Source organism: Lolium perenne, chromosome 2, assembly GCF_019359855.2.
Source record: "Lolium perenne isolate Kyuss_39 chromosome 2, Kyuss_2.0, whole genome shotgun sequence".
NCBI lineage: Eukaryota > Viridiplantae > Streptophyta > Magnoliopsida > Poales > Poaceae > Lolium > Lolium perenne.
Genome location: NC_067245.2, coordinates 2,519,137 through 2,537,766, shown reverse-complemented (window position 1 = coordinate 2,537,766; position 18,630 = coordinate 2,519,137). Strand labels below are relative to the sequence as shown.

Sequence of the window (18,630 nt, the reverse complement as noted above, 5' to 3'; positions counted from 1 at the left end):
TACTAGATGTGACTTGTTTCTCTTTTTCTCCGCGTCATATAATTGCCTCTTTAGTTTCCATTTCCCGTTTCCACCGACATATTGACAAAAAAAAAAAAAATACATAGAGCTTCCCTTCGGTTTCTATTTCCACTTGAGTTTCTCTTTTTCCAAGTGAGTGTATGCATCGATGGTGGACTAGCTAGGGGACACATAATCTACCCGCACGTGAGCTGATAATCAAAAGAAACGAAGAACCATGCAAATGGCACACGAAGAACAACGCAATTGCCTCACTAAACTGCCCAACTTCGCGCGCCAACCAACGTGTTCGTACCATCGAGCTCAACTCCGATCTCGTCCGTCATCGAGGTCACTACTACTTGTAGCAACCAGCTGATTTGCCGGCCGGCCATGTCCACCGCCGCTCTCTGCCTTGCCAGTGCCACCCATGTCTCCCCCTCCGCCGCTGCTCCACCACTTATTCTTCTTGCTCGTCATCGTCTCCGGTGCCGAGCCAAGCAGCAGCTGTGGCGGCGGGACCGAACGCTGCGGCGACCTTGTCCTCCCATTCCCGTTCCACCTCAACTCCTCCGCATCCTCCTGCTCAGCCGCCGCAGATGCTAACTCGTCGTCTCTCTTCCGCCTCTCCTGCGTTAACGCCACCCTCACCTTCCCGCTCGGCGCCACCTTCCGTGTCCTCGACTTCCTCCGGGGGGGCACGTCGCTCCTGCTCGACTACGCCGCCCCCACCGCCGCGCCCTGTGATCCGGCCTACGCTGCGTTCTCCCGCGCGTCATCCCCGGCGGCCGCTCTTGATGCAGCCGCGCCCTTCCTCGCCGTCTCGCCAAGCAACGTCCTCCGTCTCTACGCCTGCGAGGACTCCTCGCTCTGCCGCGCCGGCTGCGACGACGTGGCAGCGGCATGCGCTGCCGGAAAGAATTCGACGCCCGCGGCCGCCGGGTGTTGCTACCCGCTCTCTGACGGAAGTGTGTGGAAGCCCGGGGACGGGCTCGCCGTGTTCGCCGGCTTCGGCTGCCGAGGATTCTCCAGCTGGGTCAAGAATCCCTCGTCCTCGTCCTCGTCGTCGGCGGGAGGCGTGACCAGAGGTATCGAGGTGGAGTGGGCCGTGCCGCGGGGCAGCGCCCTCGCGGCGTGCGCCGACGGCGCCGTGCTTGTCAACGCCACGGCGGTACGTGGGGGCGTGCGGTGCGCGTGCCCCGCCGGGCTCGTCGGCGACGGCTTTGCGGGTGGCACCGGCTGCTCCAAGCGGCTCCCCTGCAGCAATGGAGACGGCACGGGCGCGGAGTGTTGCCAGGGGAGGTTCTGCTCAAAGAAGGCCGTGGCGCTCGCCGGGTTCTTCGCGTCGGTGTTCTTCCTCGCCGCAGCGGCCTCGTTCTGGCTGTTTCTTAGACAGCCGTCGTCTTCCTCCGGCGACGGGACGAGACGGTGGGACCTGGACCCGGCGTGCATCCCCAAGATCCTCGGCAGCGTGTGCAACGCGAAGCAGTTCACTTGCGAAGAGCTGGACGCGGCGAAGAGACGGTTCGACGATGGCCGCGACAAGGCCGTCGACGTGGCTGGAGCTCAGGCACTTTGCAGCACGGTGCACGCCGGAGTGCTTGACGACGGCACCGTGGTGGCGGTGCAGAGGATCGGGTACGAGACGCAGGACAAGCTGAGGTTGGCTCTCGACGCGGTCTCGATCCTGCCGGAGGTCTCCCACCGGAACATCGCCCGCGTCGTCGGCTTTTGCCTACTAGACCCCGCCACCCGCGCGCTGCTGCTGGTGCACGAGCACTCCGCGGGCGGCACGCTGGAGGACCACCTTCGCCGGACGGTCGCCGGCGGCCGCGCCGCCCTCGGCTGGCACCATCGCGTCAACATCGCGATCGAGCTCGCCAGCGCGCTGGCCTACCTGCAGGCGCTGGACGGGGCGCCGACGTTCCTCCACGACCTGCGACCCAGCGACGTGTTCCTCGACGCCGACCTCGCCGCCAAGATCGCGGGCCACAAGATCGTCTCCTCCACGGCGGCCACGACCAACTACTATTACTACTACGGCACCGACGCGGCAGCGCGGGAGCAGGACGTGGTGCGCAGCTTCGGGCTGCTGCTGATCGAGCTGCTGACCGGGCTGCGGCACCATGACCCGTTCGACTCGGTGGCGCCCAAGGTCCGGGAAGGCAGGCTCCACGAGGTGATCGACCCCACGCTCCTTCTCGCCTCGTCCTCGTCGTCGGGGAGGAACCAGCTGCCGGCGACGGCCGAGGAGGTTCGGAAGGTGCTGGAGCTGGCGGTGCGGTGCCTGCTCAGCGCGGAGAACGGGACGGGGATGGTGGCGGCGGCGCGGGAGCTGGTGCAGGTCGTCAGGGGCGACGACATGGGGAGCAGTAGCAAGATCGAGATCTCCCTGGAGGAGACCTTCTCCAGCTCCAGCCTGCTGCAGATGATCTCCATGTCGCCGGACACACTACACCGCCACCTCCCATGAATGGTAGGCGACGATCGATGATCGACGTGCTTGCAAATGTTCCTTGTCAGAGCAGAGCATGGCTGGGAAACTCTGTTTTCACAAGAATTTCCCCAGGAATACTTCACCGAAAATAATTTGGGCTCTTCGACTAATTTTCAGAAAAACTGAAATCGTAGGAACAGAAAAAAGGAACACATGGAAACTCACTCGACAATCTTTTTTTTTAGTCAAAAATCAAGGCTCTCTAAGTTTGATCAATGTTATATACTCCCTCAATTCTTATATACAACACCACTTTGTTTTCGGAGACAAACTTTGACTGATAATTGGATCAAACAAATATGTGTTACTCCATAAAATATTTCGATAAACATTCCAGTGGTAGTACATGTCATTCTAAACTATATCATTCGGATGCATATTTCGATGAACTTTCCAGTGGTATATTTTTTTATGATAGATAACTTATATTCAGTTGACTAAATCATTAGTCAAAGTTTGACACGACAAACGATGTGGCATTGTATTCATGGACAGAGGGAGTATATAAATACGAAAATTTTACGATACCAAATTAATATTAGTAGATTCACCATGAAATATATTCATAATATACTCCTCCTTGTCATAATATAGTATACATTGTGAAAGTCAAATTGCACTAACTTTGACCAAGTTTATTGAGAAAATATGTATATCTATAACACCGAATTTATACCATGTTAAAATATACTTTATGATAGATCTACTGGTGTTGATTAGATATATTCTAGATGTTGATATTTTATTATGTAAAATTGATCAAAGTTCACATAGTTTGACTTTGAAAAAACATATATGAACCATATTTCGGCATAGAGAGAGTACATGTTTTTATGTTGTAGATATTTATATTTTCTTCTTTATATTTAGACACACTTAGTAAGCTTTGACTATTCACTAAATTTATAAGCCTTATCCATGGGAACCAAGGTAAAATGTCATAAAGTTAATTTTCCCATTTGTAATACTCCCTCCGTCCCACGAAGGTTATCTGAGATTTATCAAAATTTAGATGTATCTAGATACTAAATAGCATCTAGATACATCCAAATTTTGACAATTCTCATACAACCTTCGGGGGACGGAGGGAGTATATCCTTTCATTTCAAGAACAAAAGCTTACCCTCCTATTTGGTGCAGACTGCAGAGCCTGGGACCGGGGTTACCCTCCTTTTCGAACAGAAAACAAACACTCGCCGCATTTGTATTTTCCTATGTTCAACATAGTGTGTTCAAATTTTTTTCTATCCGGATGCTTAGAATAAAAAGGGCAAACTGTGTTGGCAAAAAGATAAATAGTTATGATTCCTCATTTTTCCTGAACCATACGTATATGTATAAGAGCCCATTTGATGTGGTGACGCCAATGCTTGCGTGGTTAATAGAACCAGCAATGCCTTGATGCAACTATAGAACTGCACTATGAATCCGGGATGACTTCTTGAGATGCAATTTTAACATGATTGAAATATGTGATTCCCAATAACGTCCATAGGAATCCTCAAGTGACTCTGTACTGATATACGTGCAGAGCGATAAATTTCTTGGAGATGGCAGTTTGTTGCAACATCTCCAAATAACAAGTACATGCACTTGGAATGCTTATCAGGGCAAAGACAATCATGCACAAGTTGACACCTTCCGGAATTACTCAATGTACATATTCACAAGACTTGTTTCAAAAGTAGTAAGTACTTTTTTTTTCCTTATAGGTTATCAAACTTAGCCTGCTGTTGAATGAATTTGGACTTTTCTCTTTTGCTTTGCAGGTTATTTGTCGAGCTACGCACTGGATCCAGCAATGGGCCTACCTACTATCGGAGGACCAGCGGGAGATTATGGCTACTGGGTGCAACAGTCTGCTAACAGTTACACAGGACTTCTATTTCCAGGCTAGTGGGTGGCAGCATATTAATAGGCTTCAGATGAAGGAGATATGCCCTAGAGGCAATAATAAAATGGTTATTATCTATATCTTTATGTTTATGATAAATGTTTATATATCATGCTATAATTGTATTAACCGAAACATTAGTACATGTGTGATATGTAGACAACAAGAAGTCTCTAGTATGCCTCTTAAACTAGCTTGTTGATTAATGGATGATTAGTTTCATAATCATGAACATTGGATGTTATTAATAACAAGGTTATATCATTATATGAATGATGTAATGGACACACCCAATTAAGCGTAGCATAAGATCTCGTCATTAAGTTATTTGCTATAAGCTTTCGATACATAGTTACCTAGTCCTTATGACCATGAGATCATGTAAATCACTTATACCGGAAAGGTACTTTGATTACATCAAACTCCACTGCGTAAATGGGTGGTTATAAAGGTGGGATTAAGTATCCGGAAAGTATGAGTTGAGGCATATGGATCAACAGTGGGATTTGTCCATCCCGATGACGGATAGATATACTCTGGGCCCTCTCGGTGGAATGTCGTCTAATGTCTTGCAAGCATATGAATGAGTTCATAAGAGACCACATACCACGGTACGAGTAAAGAGTACTTGTCAGGAGACGAGGTTGAACAAGGTATAGAGTGATACCGAAGATCAAACCTCGGACAAGTAAAATATCGCGTGACAAAGGGAATTGGTATCGTATGTGAATGGTTCATTCGATCACTAAAGTCATCGTTGAATATGTGGGAGCCATTATGGATCTCCAGATCCCGCTATTGGTTATTGGTCGGAGTGAGTACTCAACCATGTCCGCATAGTTCGCGAACCGTAGGGTGACACACTTAAAGTTGGATGTTGAAATGGTAGAACTTGAATATGGAATGGAGTTCGAATATTTGTTCGGAGTCCCGGATGAGATCCCGGACATCACGAGGAGTTCCGGAATGGTCCGGAGAATAAGATTCATATATAGGATGTCATTTTATGTGAATTAAATTGACGCGGAAGGTTCTATGGAAGGTTCTAGAAGGTTCTAGAAAAGTCCGGAAGAAACCACCAAGGAAGGTGGAGTCCACATGGGACTCCACCTCCATGGCCGGCCAGCCCTAGTGGGGGAGGAGTCCCAAGTGGACTCCCCCTAAGGGGGCCGGCCACCCCCCCATATGGGAGGTGGAACTCCCACCTCTAGTGGGAGTCCTAGCTTGGCTAGGTTTCCCCACCATATGGAAGGGTTTTGGTTTGGGTCTTATTCGAACACTTGGAGACCAACTCTTGGGGATCCACCTATATAATGAGGGGCCAAGGGGAGGGGGCCGGCCACCCAAGAACCACAAGGTGGCCGCACCCCTATAGTGGCCGGCGCCCCCTCTCCCCAAACCCTAGCGGCCTCTCTCCTCCATCACGTCCCGCACGCTTAGCGAAGCTCCGCCGGACTTCTCCACCACCACCGACACCACGCCGTCGTGCTGTCGGATTCAAGAGGAGCTACTACTTCCGCTGCCCGCTGGAACGGGGAGGTGGACGTCGTCTTCATCAACAACCGAACGTGTGACCGAGTACGGAGGTGCTGCCCGTTCGTGGCGCCGGAACCGATCGTGATCAAGATCTTCTACGCGCTTTTGCAAGCGGCAAGTGAACGTCTACCGCAGCAACAAGAGCCTCATCTTGTAGGCTTTGGAATCTCTTCAAGGGTGAGACTCGATAATCCCCTCGTTGCTACCGTCTTCTAGATTGCATCTTCGCTTGGATTTCGTGTTCGCGGTAGGAAATTTTTTGTTTTCTATGCAACGTTATCCTACAGTGGTATCAGAGCCGTGTCTATGCATAGATGGTTGCACGAGTAGAACACAATGGTTTTGTGGGCGTTGATGCTCTTGTTATCTTTAGTTTGAGTACTTTGCATCTTTGTGGCATAGTGGGATGAAGCGGCCCGGACTAACTTTACATGACCGCGTTCATGAGACTTGTTCCTCGTTCGACATGCAACTTGTATTGCATAAGAGGCTTTGCGGGTGTCTGTCTCTCCTACTATAGTGAAGATTCAATTTACTCTTCTATTGACAACATTAGTATCACCGTTGTGGTTCATGTTCGTAGGTAGATTAGATCTCTCTCGAAAACCCTAAACCACGTAAAATATGCAAACCAAATTAGAGACGTCTAACTTGTTTTTGCAGGGTTTGGTGATGTGATATGGCCATAATGTGATGATGAATATGTATGAGATGATCATTATTGTATTGTGGCAACCGGCAGGAGCCTTATGGTTGTCTTTATATTTCATGTTGAGAGGTATTTCAAAGTAGTTGTAATAGTTGCTACATGAGGTGAAGAACCATGAAGACGGCGTCATGGACCTTGACGCTACGCCGATGATGATGGAGATCATGCCCGAAGATGATGGAGATCATGTCCGTGTTTTGGAGATAAAGATCAAAGGCGCAAAGACAAAAGGGCCATATCATATCACATATGAACTGCATGTGATGTTAATCCTTTATGCATCTTATTTTGCTTAGATCGCGACGGTAGCATTATAAGATGATTCCTCACATTAATATCAAGATAATAAAGTGTTCTCCCCTCGTATGCACCGTTGCCAAGGTTCGTCGTTTCGAAGCATCTCGTGATGATCGGATGTGATAGACTCAACGTTCATATACAACGGGTGTAAGCCATGTTGCACACGCGGAATACTTGGGTTTGCTTGACGAGCCTAGCATGTACAGACATGGCCTCGGGACAACGGAAACCGAAAGGTTGAACACGAGTCATATGGATGATATGATCAACATGTTGATGTTCACCATTGAAGCTACATCATCTCACGTGATGATCGGTTTTGGTGTAGTGAATTTGGATCGTGTACCACTTAACAACTATGAGGGATGTTGTATTAAGTGAGAGTTCATTAGTAATTAGATTAAAACATGAACTAATTATCATAAACTTAGTCTGAGTAGTATTTTGAATTAATTTTGTAGTATTGGTATCCGTTTACTACTATGCGCTAGTCTTGTAATTGAGATAGAAATACTGTTAAAATCTGACAAGAAACTTTACGGATTGGTACCGTATTGTTAAGAATCAAGAATTGATTAAGTCCTATTGCAAACTTTTAGTAAACCTCACATTGTTGATTCAAAGAGCTATGTTTTCAATTAGTACCTAAAGTTATCTTGTCTCCGTTCAAATCTGTTTGAACAGTAAGGAGCTGAGAATTTAGTTTTTCAGAAATAATCAAGGTATGAGATATATGTGATATCTAAAGACCTTATTACAAGATGATAGAATATAATTTGGTGAGACTACATAAACTCATAAGTTTTATGGGAATGTACGAAGGTTGAAGACGCAAGGCGTCTCAATCCTCCAACTATTGGGGCACTAACAATATTCGCATATCCATGAAATTATTATCCTTAGTATGCACCGTTGCTAAGACTCGTCGTATCGAAGCATCACGTGATGATCGGGTGTTATAGATTCTACGTGTGCATACAACGGGTGCAAGCCAGATTTGCACATGCGAATACTAAGGTTAAACTTTATGAGCCTAGCATGTACAGACATGGTCTCAGAAAGTCGTCATGAATTGATGGATAAAATTATGAGTGAAATTGTTCATCGTATTACAAAGTTACTAATAGTGAAATCTAGAACACTTGTCATATGATGATCAAATTCAAAGTAAGAACCTCGAGGTTATTGGTATTTGACCAACAAACCTAGAAGTTATTGGAGATGAAGTGTTTTCTGAATAATGAGGAAAGCTAAAAGAGAAATTACAAAAGATATTTTGGCAGAGAGAAAATAAAAGACTAGAAAGTCTAGCTCAGGTGTATATAAATGATATACATGTTATGGTTGTATTCCTAGTTAGGTCACACAATGAAATTCTTGGGTATTAGTACTATGTTGGTTGGTATGAAGTGTCATACAAAACAACGCAATACAAGAATACAATGGCCTAAGTGACTGACAAGGAATATGATAGGAATGCACGACTAGAACAAAATAAAGTGTTATTATGTTCGTCGTTAGCATTCTATCTAGCCCTTAGAATTTATAATAAAGAACTTAATAATTGTTATTTTGCTCTGGTCAAATGAAAACAATGAGTTGTTCAAATTATGACATTACTCCATATACGATGGATAAGTTATTATAAATCTTAATGGTGAAACACACACACATAATACTGACGCTAAAGTGCCATAAGGCAAATGATTTGAATTCCACTTATTTGTGGAACCGCCATTTAGGTCATATTGGAAAGGAACGCATGAAGAAACTCCATGCAAATGGATTATTGGAGTCATTTGATTTTTGAATCATTTGGCGCTTGCAAATCTTTTCAAAAGAGAATGACTAAAATACCGTTCATAGGCCAAGAGTTGAACGGGCAACTAACTTAGTAAAAAAACATACATGATGATGTATGTAGTTCACTGGGCATAGTTGTGTGCGGGAGATTCTTCTACTTCATGAAAACTTTCAAATAATGAATTGAGTATATGTGGATATATTCGATAAGGAAGAAGTTTGAAACATTTGAATGGATTCAAATAATTTTCAGCATGAAGTGGAAATCATCGTAATAAAAAAGTCAAATATCTATGATTGGATCATGGTGGAAATATTTGAATTACGAGTTTTAGCGAACATCTAAGAGAGTTATGAAATTGTTCTACAACTCACGTTTCTTGGAGTATCATAGTGATGATGAAGTATCCAAGAGATGTATCCAAACTTTGTTGGATTAATGATGAGATAAAATAAAATAAAGCCATTATATTTTTGTGGATTATGCTTTAATGACTACCGCTTTTACACTAAATAGAGCATCATCATGATCCGTTGAAATGACACCATACGAGTTATGGCATAGGTAAGAAACCTGATAGTCTTTTCTTAAATTTTGGTATGCATAGCATAAGTAAATAAGTTTACAACCAAAATCGGATGAATGTCTTTGTTGGTTATCCCAGAGATTTGATTGGGAATTCTTCCCACGAGACAAAGACAAAAGTGTTTGTCAATGTTTCTTATTTCCGAGAAATTGTTTCTAGTGAAGTATTTGAGTGGGAGGACAATATAATTTGATAAGGTTTATGAACCTGAGCATAATGATCAGAGTAGCGCAGCATCGGAATTGATTTCGGAAGCGGCCACAACGATCATGGCTCCCATGACTACAAAGTGTTTTAATCATGGAGATCGAAGTACATATTGAACCTTGTAGGTATGGTTTACTTTGTGATCAAATAAATGATTTGTGGACAAAGGATTGATTTTGAACAATGATAAACCAACTACAAACAAAGAAGTTATGATGGGCCCTGACTCCGTTAAAATGGCCATGCGCCATGAAATCCATAATAGATGAATACTTTTTGAAAGTAAATGGATCTATAGACTTGGATGAAATATCCTTGAAGAAGCTCGACTTGTCGAAAAATTGTTTACGACAAAGTTCAAAGAGTTGACTACGATAAGATTAGATCTTCCGTAGAAATGCTTATAGTCTATATGGATTATTCTAGTAGGATGGCAAAATACATTACTTATCAGAAGTATGTATTAAAGGTGTATACAAGATACAACCAAGAGTTTTGCTGGTCCGTGGAATATTAGATATGTATACAAACTTCAATTTGATGAAGTGAGTATCGCGGAGTTTGAATCTTCACCAGATGAAATAGTCAAAGAGTTTTTGATTTCATCAGAGACGATAAAGAGACTTGCATTTGCAAGAAATTAGGTGGGAGCGCTAAGACATATTTATAATACTTTATGTAGGTGACATATAGTTGGTTATAAATAATGTAATTATATACTTGATTAAAAAGGTTTCATTGAGAAATTAACTTCAATGAAAAGATATGGACTGAAACAAATTTAGTGTCAAGATCTATGAAGATAGATTGAAACACAAAATAAGTTTAAGTCAAAGTACATAGAATATTTCAATATAGAAATATTAAGAAGATGTTCTTGTCATGTGAAGTTTTAACAAGACTTGAGTGTATCTGACACTCAATGAGTAAAAACACATGAGTGATTATAGATCACGAATAATATGTACACAATCAGATATCCTATGCTCTAAGAGTATTATGAGCATGATTCATGTGATGATCACTGAAAAACAGTAAGAATATTCTTGAGTACTTAAGAAGAACCAAGTATATATATATAGTTTTATATGGAGAAATGACAAAACAAATCGCTGTAAGGTGTTGCACCGATACTAATTTTGTCACATATGAAAATAAAATTTCAAATCTCAAATTAGACTAAGTGTTGGTTAAAAGGTGGCACAATGAGCTAGTAGTTGTCTATGCTAGATTTAGAAGAGTTCTAAATATTGTGACGGATTCTACAAAAGAAGGCAGAGTATATCATTGTTTTGACAATGACAAAAGATGTTAAGTCAAGAGGTTCTTTGAGAACTTGGTGTAGTTCCGACAGAGTCAGAATTTTGAAGCTATATTGTGTGTGACAATATTAGTGACATATTTCAGACAGCGGAATTAAGGTTCCACCAGAAGATTAAACATATTTAATGCCAACTCATTTGGAAATGAGTAATGCGTTGAGACGCAAATGAATTACAAAATACATACGTTTCTGAGCGTGTCAGATCTGTTGACTAAAAACCTCTCCCGTGAGCAATACATGATAAAGCACCAGAAGGCCAAGGTGTTATATCTTTACAAATGTAAACTAGATTATTGACTCTAGTGCAAGTGGGAGACTGAAGGAGATATGCCCTAGAGGCAATAATAAAATGGTTATTATCTATATCTTTATGTTTATGATAAATGTTTATATATCATGCTATAATTGTATTAACCGAAACATTAGTACATGTGTGATATGTAGACAACAAGAAGTCCCTAGTATGCCTCTTAAACTAGCTTGTTGATTAATGGATGATTAGTTTCATAATCATGAACATTGGATGTTATTAATAACAAGGTTATATCATTATATGAATGATGTAATGGACACACCCAATTAAGCGTAGCATAAGATCTCGTCATTAAGTTATTTGCTATAAGCTTTCGATACATAGTTACCTAGTCCTTATGACCATGAGATCATGTAAATCACTTATACCGGAAAGGTACTTTGATTACATCAAACTCCACTGCGTAAATGGGTGGTTATAAAGGTGGGATTAAGTATCCGGAAAGTATGAGTTGAGGCATATGGATCAACAGTGGGATTTGTCCATCCCGATGACGGATAGATATACTCTGGGCCCTCTCGGTGGAATGTCGTCTAATGTCTTGCAAGCATATGAATGAGTTCATAAGAGACCACATACCACGGTACGAGTAAAGAGTACTTGTCAGGAGACGAGGTTGAACAAGGTATAGAGTGATACCGAAGATCAAACCTCGGACAAGTAAAATATCGCGTGACAAAGGGAATTGGTATCGTATGTGAATGGTTCATTCGATCACTAAAGTCATCGTTGAATATGTGGGAGCCATTATGGATCTCCAGATCCCGCTATTGGTTATTGGTCGGAGTGAGTACTCAACCATGTCCGCATAGTTCGCGAACCGTAGGGTGACACACTTAAAGTTGGATGTTGAAATGGTAGAACTTGAATATGGAATGGAGTTCGAATATTTGTTCGGAGTCCCGGATGAGATCCCGGACATCACGAGGAGTTCCGGAATGGTCCGGAGAATAAGATTCATATATAGGATGTCATTTTATGTGAATTAAATTGACGCGGAAGGTTCTATGGAAGGTTCTAGAAGGTTCTAGAAAAGTCCGGAAGAAACCACCAAGGAAGGTGGAGTCCACATGGGACTCCACCTCCATGGCCGGCCAGCCCTAGTGGGGGAGGAGTCCCAAGTGGACTCCCCCTAAGGGGGCCGGCCACCCCCCCATATGGGAGGTGGAACTCCCACCTCTAGTGGGAGTCCTAGCTTGGCTAGGTTTTCCCACCATATGGAAGGTTTTTGGTTCGGGTCTTATTCGAAGACTTGGAGACCAACTCTTGGGGATCCACCTATATAATGAGGGGCCAAGGGGAGGGGGCCGGCCACCCAAGAACCACAAGGTGGCCGCACCCCTATAGTGGCCGGCGCCCCCTCTCCCCAAACCCTAGCGGCCTCTCTCCTCCATCACGTCCCGCACGCTTAGCGAAGCTCCGCCGGACTTCTCCACCACCACCGACACCACGCCGTCGTGCTGTCGGATTCAAGAGGAGCTACTACTTCCGCTGCCCGCTGGAACGGGGAGGTGGACGTCGTCTTCATCAACAACCGAACGTGTGACCGAGTACGGAGGTGCTGCCCGTTCGTGGCGCCGGAACCGATCGTGATCAAGATCTTCTACGCGCTTTTGCAAGCGGCAAGTGAACGTCTACCGCAGCAACAAGAGCCTCATCTTGTAGGCTTTGGAATCTCTTCAAGGGTGAGACTCGATAATCCCCTCGTTGCTACCGTCTTCTAGATTGCATCTTGGCTTGGATTTCGTGTTCGCGGTAGGAAATTTTTTGTTTTCTATGCAACGTTATCCTACATCAGAATGGATAATTCTATGTTGCTTTTCCTTTGTAGATGGTTGATACTTGTCTCAACTCTCTCTGGTCGATGATGTAAACTTTGGAATCTTTAAACTTTGCAATAAATAAATAAATAAGGCTGTGTGCATCGATTGATGCAGAGGCCGGGGATCACCCCATTTCGAAAAAAAGTGAGCTATAAAGATATGCTACTTTGTCAATATATGGCGCGGCTCACCTTTTATTCTCACAAAATGCTTAGAGAAACACGCGCAGAGCTAGCTCTTGCACTCCTCTTTGACCTCTTCTCTTTCCTCCAACTAGTCACGAATATATTATTTTAGTACTTATAGCCAGCTGACTAGAACCTATTGTACTTGCTCTAATCTCAAATTTTGAGCGTTCTGAGCCTCGTACGCCAGAGCAGGGACGAGCCTCGCTCTCCTCTGCGGCGCAACCCCAATTCCCGTTTACATCTGCATCCACCTCTCCACTATACTCAAGAACGTAAAAACTTTTTACAAACTGGTTTACTGTTCAGTTTTAATAATAAATTGAAAGAAAAATGCAGTGGGGAAAACCACCGTACAATTTCAAAAAATGTATTATTTTTTTGGATATGCCAGTCATCGTAGGTGCCAGTTTTTATTAGGCTTTTTTTTATTGTTTTAACTGTACCCTATACTGCAGCGAGCAGTATAACTTTTCAAAATAGTGAAAGCTTTTTTTTATCCCGTAATGGCAGTGACTGTATCGGCTTTATTTATAAAGCTGGACGAAAGCCTATTTCGAGAAACGGGTAGTTACTGTTGGGCCAAGATCTCAGGCTCTCAGCCCATTTACTACCGAGGTTGTCACCTACCTTCTACCCACGCTATCGCTCCGTGGTCGTTCTGGTCGCCGCCATCAACAATCGACGTCCTTCATATATAGGATGGTTTCTGATTCTTTACGATAACCTCACGCATCACACGAGATTTCCGTGTCTACTTATGCATCATATGCTGCAGCTAGCCAGTTAGTAGTGTGTGGAAGAAAATTCCTCTAGAGTCTGGACAGGGGAAGAGAACCAGATGTTGACACAACATGCAGCTTAGGATGCATGACACGACAAATGAGGTTCAATGCATGGATGTCTTCGTGACTAACATCATCCAGTACGTCATCCAAATATCACTTCAGACAGCCTTTCATGGAATTTTTCATTTTATCAACATGAAATATTTGGACCACGAGAAATGGCCATATTTTCAACGGATTCAAAGCAAAATTTATTTCGGTGCAACAAGAAGTTTTAAAAGGAGTTGGACCGGGGTTAGGTTATCCAGAGAGCCAACAGAAAGAAGCCGAGTACTATGAAAATATGGGTGCGGAATTTTTCTTATGATTAACACAAAGTTAACTTTTATTTCATTTTATCCATGTAAAGAACTTATAAGAATCAAATTTTGAAAAATCCATAGACTTACTAAAACGACTATAGTTTGCTGGACTTTGAAAAAACATGTTTTATTTCATATTGGTATCTTCCTTATCGACAAAAATCTTCTCATCTCTTAAATTTGCACTAATCACTTACAGGCGTAAGAAACCTCATATAGGATGCATGTCACATCTCTATCACCTGCGGATGTAAAAAATGCATGTTATTGATGTGTAGACACCACTGATGGAACATCCATTTGTGATATTTAGCTACTATCGGTGAAAAAAACTCCGTACATTTCGGAAGTTCCATTGACTGAGCAGTTGGCGAAAATAACTCATTTGCCATCTGTGCTGTGTTGCAAGATTTTTTAGCAGCTAATTACAGTAACTCCCTCCAATCCATAATAGTTGTGGGGATTTTGTTTAAATTAGATTAAATTTTAACTAAATCCGGACACTTATTATAGTCAGAGGAAGTACATAGGATACCTATAATTGCATGGACCATCAGATTTATGCATGCACCATCAGATTTGCTTCGGACTAGGTTGGACCAATTGGGGCCCAGCTGTATAGCTAAGTTCCCCAGCCGTCCTATATAAATACCAACATGATTAGGCAAGTTCCATGCACCAAGCAATGTGTTGTAACACAAACCTTAAGCATCTGTTCATTACTAGCACAACCTAGCTATCCCATCCAGCTATCCTACTTCAAATAACACCCTCAGCTCAAACAATATGGCTCTTGCTACGCTCCACATCATGGCCCTCTTGTTACTGATTTTTCTGTTGCTCATCATATGGCAGCAATCTGAGCGACGCCGGCGTCTTCCACCCGGTCCTGGCACACTGCCCATCATTGGCAACATGCACCAGATGATCTGGAACAAGCCGGCGGTATTCCGGTGGATCCATCGCCTGCTCGAGGAGATGAACACGAACATCATGTGCCTCCGTCTTGGGGGTACTCATGTCATTGTTGTGACATGCCCAAAGATAGCCCGCGAGGTTCTGCGGAAGAACGACGAAGTTCTCGCCTCCCGTCCTGCCACGTTCGCATCGGGTTCGTTCAGCTTTGGGTACAAGGGATCAATCTTCTCACCATATGGGAAGCAGTGGAAGAAGATGAGGCAGGTACTCACCTGCGAGATCCTCACCTCTTCTATGGAGCAAAGACTTCACCACCTCCGGAGCGAGGAGTGCAACCACCTTGTAAGGTACATCAAAAACATGGCACGTCCAAACAACTTTGTGGACGTGCGCTATGTAGCCCAGCATTTCTGTTGTAACGTCATAAGAAGGCTCGTGTTTGGTAAGCGATACTTCAGCGACGACATACCGGCTTCCTCGACCAGTGGACCCGGACATGATGAGGTGGCACATGTTGCCGCTCTCTTCACAGCCCTCAACCATCTCTATAGCTTCTGCGTGTCCGACTACTTCCCGGCCCTGGTAGGCCTTGACTTGGAGGGGCATGAGATGGTTTCCAAGAATGTCATGAGAGTGCTCAACAGATTTCATGATCCCATCATAGAGGAGAGGATCCGTGAAAGGTCCACTACACTCGGGAACGGTGGCGAAAAGAAAGAGGCCAGAGACTTTTTGGACGTCCTGGTTTATCTTGAAGATGTAGACGGACAACCATTGTTAACCCTAGAAGAAATCAGAGCACAAACAATGGTTAGTGTGGAGTCTCAACCTCTTTCAAGAATTCACTGATCGCTTTAATCTCATATTCTATATGAAAATGAAAGTTATCTAATTATTCATATGACTTCGACCGACGCAGGAAATGATGTTTGCAACCATCGATAACCCATCGAATGCTGTCGAGTGGGCGCTTGCTGAGATGATGAACAAGCCAGAGGTCCTGCAAAAAGCTATTGATGAACTAGATGTTGTCGTTGGTAAAGATAGACTAGTCGAGGAATCTGACATTCCTCATCTAAACTATCTCAAATCATGCATCCGGGAGGCTTTCCGCTTACATCCGTACCATGCTCTTAACTTGCCCCATGTTGCCACGGCGGACACCACAATTGCTGGCTACACCGTACCTAAGGATAGCCACGTCATTTTAAGTCGAATAGGACTTGGCCGCAACCCAAAGATATGGAACGAACCACTGGAGTTTTGGCCCGAGAGGCATTTGAACACTGGGAATGTACTTCTCAGTGAGCCTGGCCTACGTTTTGTTTCATTTAGCAGCGGGAGGAGGGGTTGTCCAGGGATCTCCCTGGGTACATCTGTCACAGTGATGCTGTTTGCAAGGATGTTGCAGGGATTCACTTGGACAAAGCCTCCGGGCGTTGAGAGGATCAATCTTCAGGAAGGCTATGCAAGCCTTTCCCTACCTGAACCACTGGTTTTGCAAGCTAAACCGCGGCTGGCTGCTCATCTCTATATATGAGCAAATGCAATAGAGTTCATCATATCTTCTCAGTTTTATATCAATAATATTTATCCAGAGCAAATTTGTGGTAGATATTGCATGCGGCATTCGGTTCTTCAAAATGTACTACGTACCGTATACTTCATGTGTGTAAAATAAAGCAACGATGATCGATGCTATAACGAATGTAATGATGTACACCATTATGGCAAAGGATGGTTGCACTTTCATATGGTGACATGTGCCATGCAGATAATCAACCGATATGTAACTTTGATGTTTTCTAACCTTGAGCGAACTTTTTAACTAAATGTCCAAAAACAGTTACGTCGTCCGCTAGCTAGCTAGCTAGCCGGACTAAAAGAGAGTACTCAAGCGACCATTCACATATTGAAATTGCGCTGGCATGCACCAACAGGGCAACAGACCCGTACGTGTTACAAAGGTGCAGCCTGATTTGCTCTTTGGACAATTGTCGTTACCACATGGTTTGACTACGCCAGCGATCAAGAAGATAGGGGATCGGCTCATCCTGGGGGTTGAAGCTTGTCCACTCTGTATTGAACTATTGATGTTCTGCCTCTGAATTCTGAAAGGGTATCAGAAAAATCTGGCGCTGTTTTGGGGATGTTTTGTAGGACGCGACCAAAGATGCTCTAAGAAAACTACAGTAACAATATATGAAACATCCTCCTCGTCACCAGAGGAGATGTCGACAACGTCCTCATTGGCGGAGACACCCTGATGCCTCTGCATCATTTACTGCTACATCCTCTCCGGAACCTGATGCATCGACATCTTCGACAAAATGGCCGCTAGAGCCCGTCTGCAAGTCCACTACCCGAGTTTCCCAACGGCCCAGTGACTAGCCACCGCGCCATAAAAACCTCCACTACCTCGTTGGCAGGAAACTAGGGAACACCTACTGTGCAGCCAGCCTCTTACCTCTAGATTGTTCAGAAGCTCCAAACAAATTAGGCCTAACTCATAGTTAGAGATAGGCATCGCTTAAAATGTTATTTTAAATACATGAGCTGTCTAAAGTGATCAGGAAGCCACACGTAACTAGAACATACTATAACTTAGGTTCTGGTCCGCTTGATTGGAATAAAGCGGTATTCGCTCATCCTAGCCGTTGGAGCTTGTCGAGACTCTGTCTTGATGTTCTGTCGGAACGAAGCGGCATTACCTGAACAGCATGGCTTTGTTCTTTTCTTTTTTTGGCCGGAAAAATATACGAAGGTAAGGTAACGCAGGGCTGTTTTTCCAGCCGGAGAAGCATCCGATCGACCTTCTGGTGTGATCATAGCGTGAATCATGAATCATGCCTTCATTCTTGCGCATGTCTGTGGAACAGAATAAAAACGAGGTGATTGCGCCATGCGCTCCAGCTAGTCAGTGTCTGGGTTTGTGTGGAAGAGAATACCTCCGGACAGTGAAGAGATGGACGTGCTGCCGGTCTACCACGGCCATCCATATCCCAGGACGTACGGACTCAAAGGGGAGTTCAGTGCATGGTTTTCTCGTGACAAGTGTACGAATTTAGCTTCGCCACCTAAACTACAAAGCCACACAAGTCTGGCCATAATTTCTTCATGCTCCCAAAGTTTATCAAGCACGAGAGTCAAAATGGTATGACTAATGATTCGACAATAGGTTCAAGATATATTTAAAAGAAGCAATAGAGTGCGTCTTTGGCTCGTGTTTGTGCTTGTGCATGTACTCTCGCTAGATGGTCCAAATACATATATGTATTCTTTTATTATTTTTAGGTTATTTGTACAACTGTTGACGATTATTAATGGCTCTATGGAATTTTCACCAAAAAGAGTAATCGTATAAAACTCAACAAAAAAAAGTAG

General features: G+C 44.0%; 1 protein-coding gene and 1 pseudogene across 1 annotated transcript; both read left to right on the top strand.

The window, feature by feature from the left end:
• The first annotated feature begins 244 nt into the window (after positions 1 to 244).
• Positions 245 to 2,600, top strand: LOC127330917 (probably inactive receptor-like protein kinase At2g46850). The gene has a single exon (XM_051356986.2). It carries the CDS (start codon positions 431 to 433, stop codon positions 2,471 to 2,473), a length of 2,043 nt encoding a protein of 680 aa, XP_051212946.1. The 5' UTR covers positions 245 to 430; the 3' UTR covers positions 2,474 to 2,600.
• A 12,430-nt stretch (positions 2,601 to 15,030) lies between these two features.
• LOC139829875 (tyrosine N-monooxygenase-like) lies at positions 15,031 to 16,886 on the top strand (annotated as a pseudogene).
• The last annotated feature ends 1,744 nt before the right edge of the window (positions 16,887 to 18,630 follow it).

What these genes read in the sequence shown, in the direction of transcription:
- LOC127330917 (XM_051356986.2), top strand. Translation starts at nt 431, where the DNA reads ATGTCTCCCCCTCCGCCGCTGCTCCACCACTTATTCTTCTTGCTCGTC.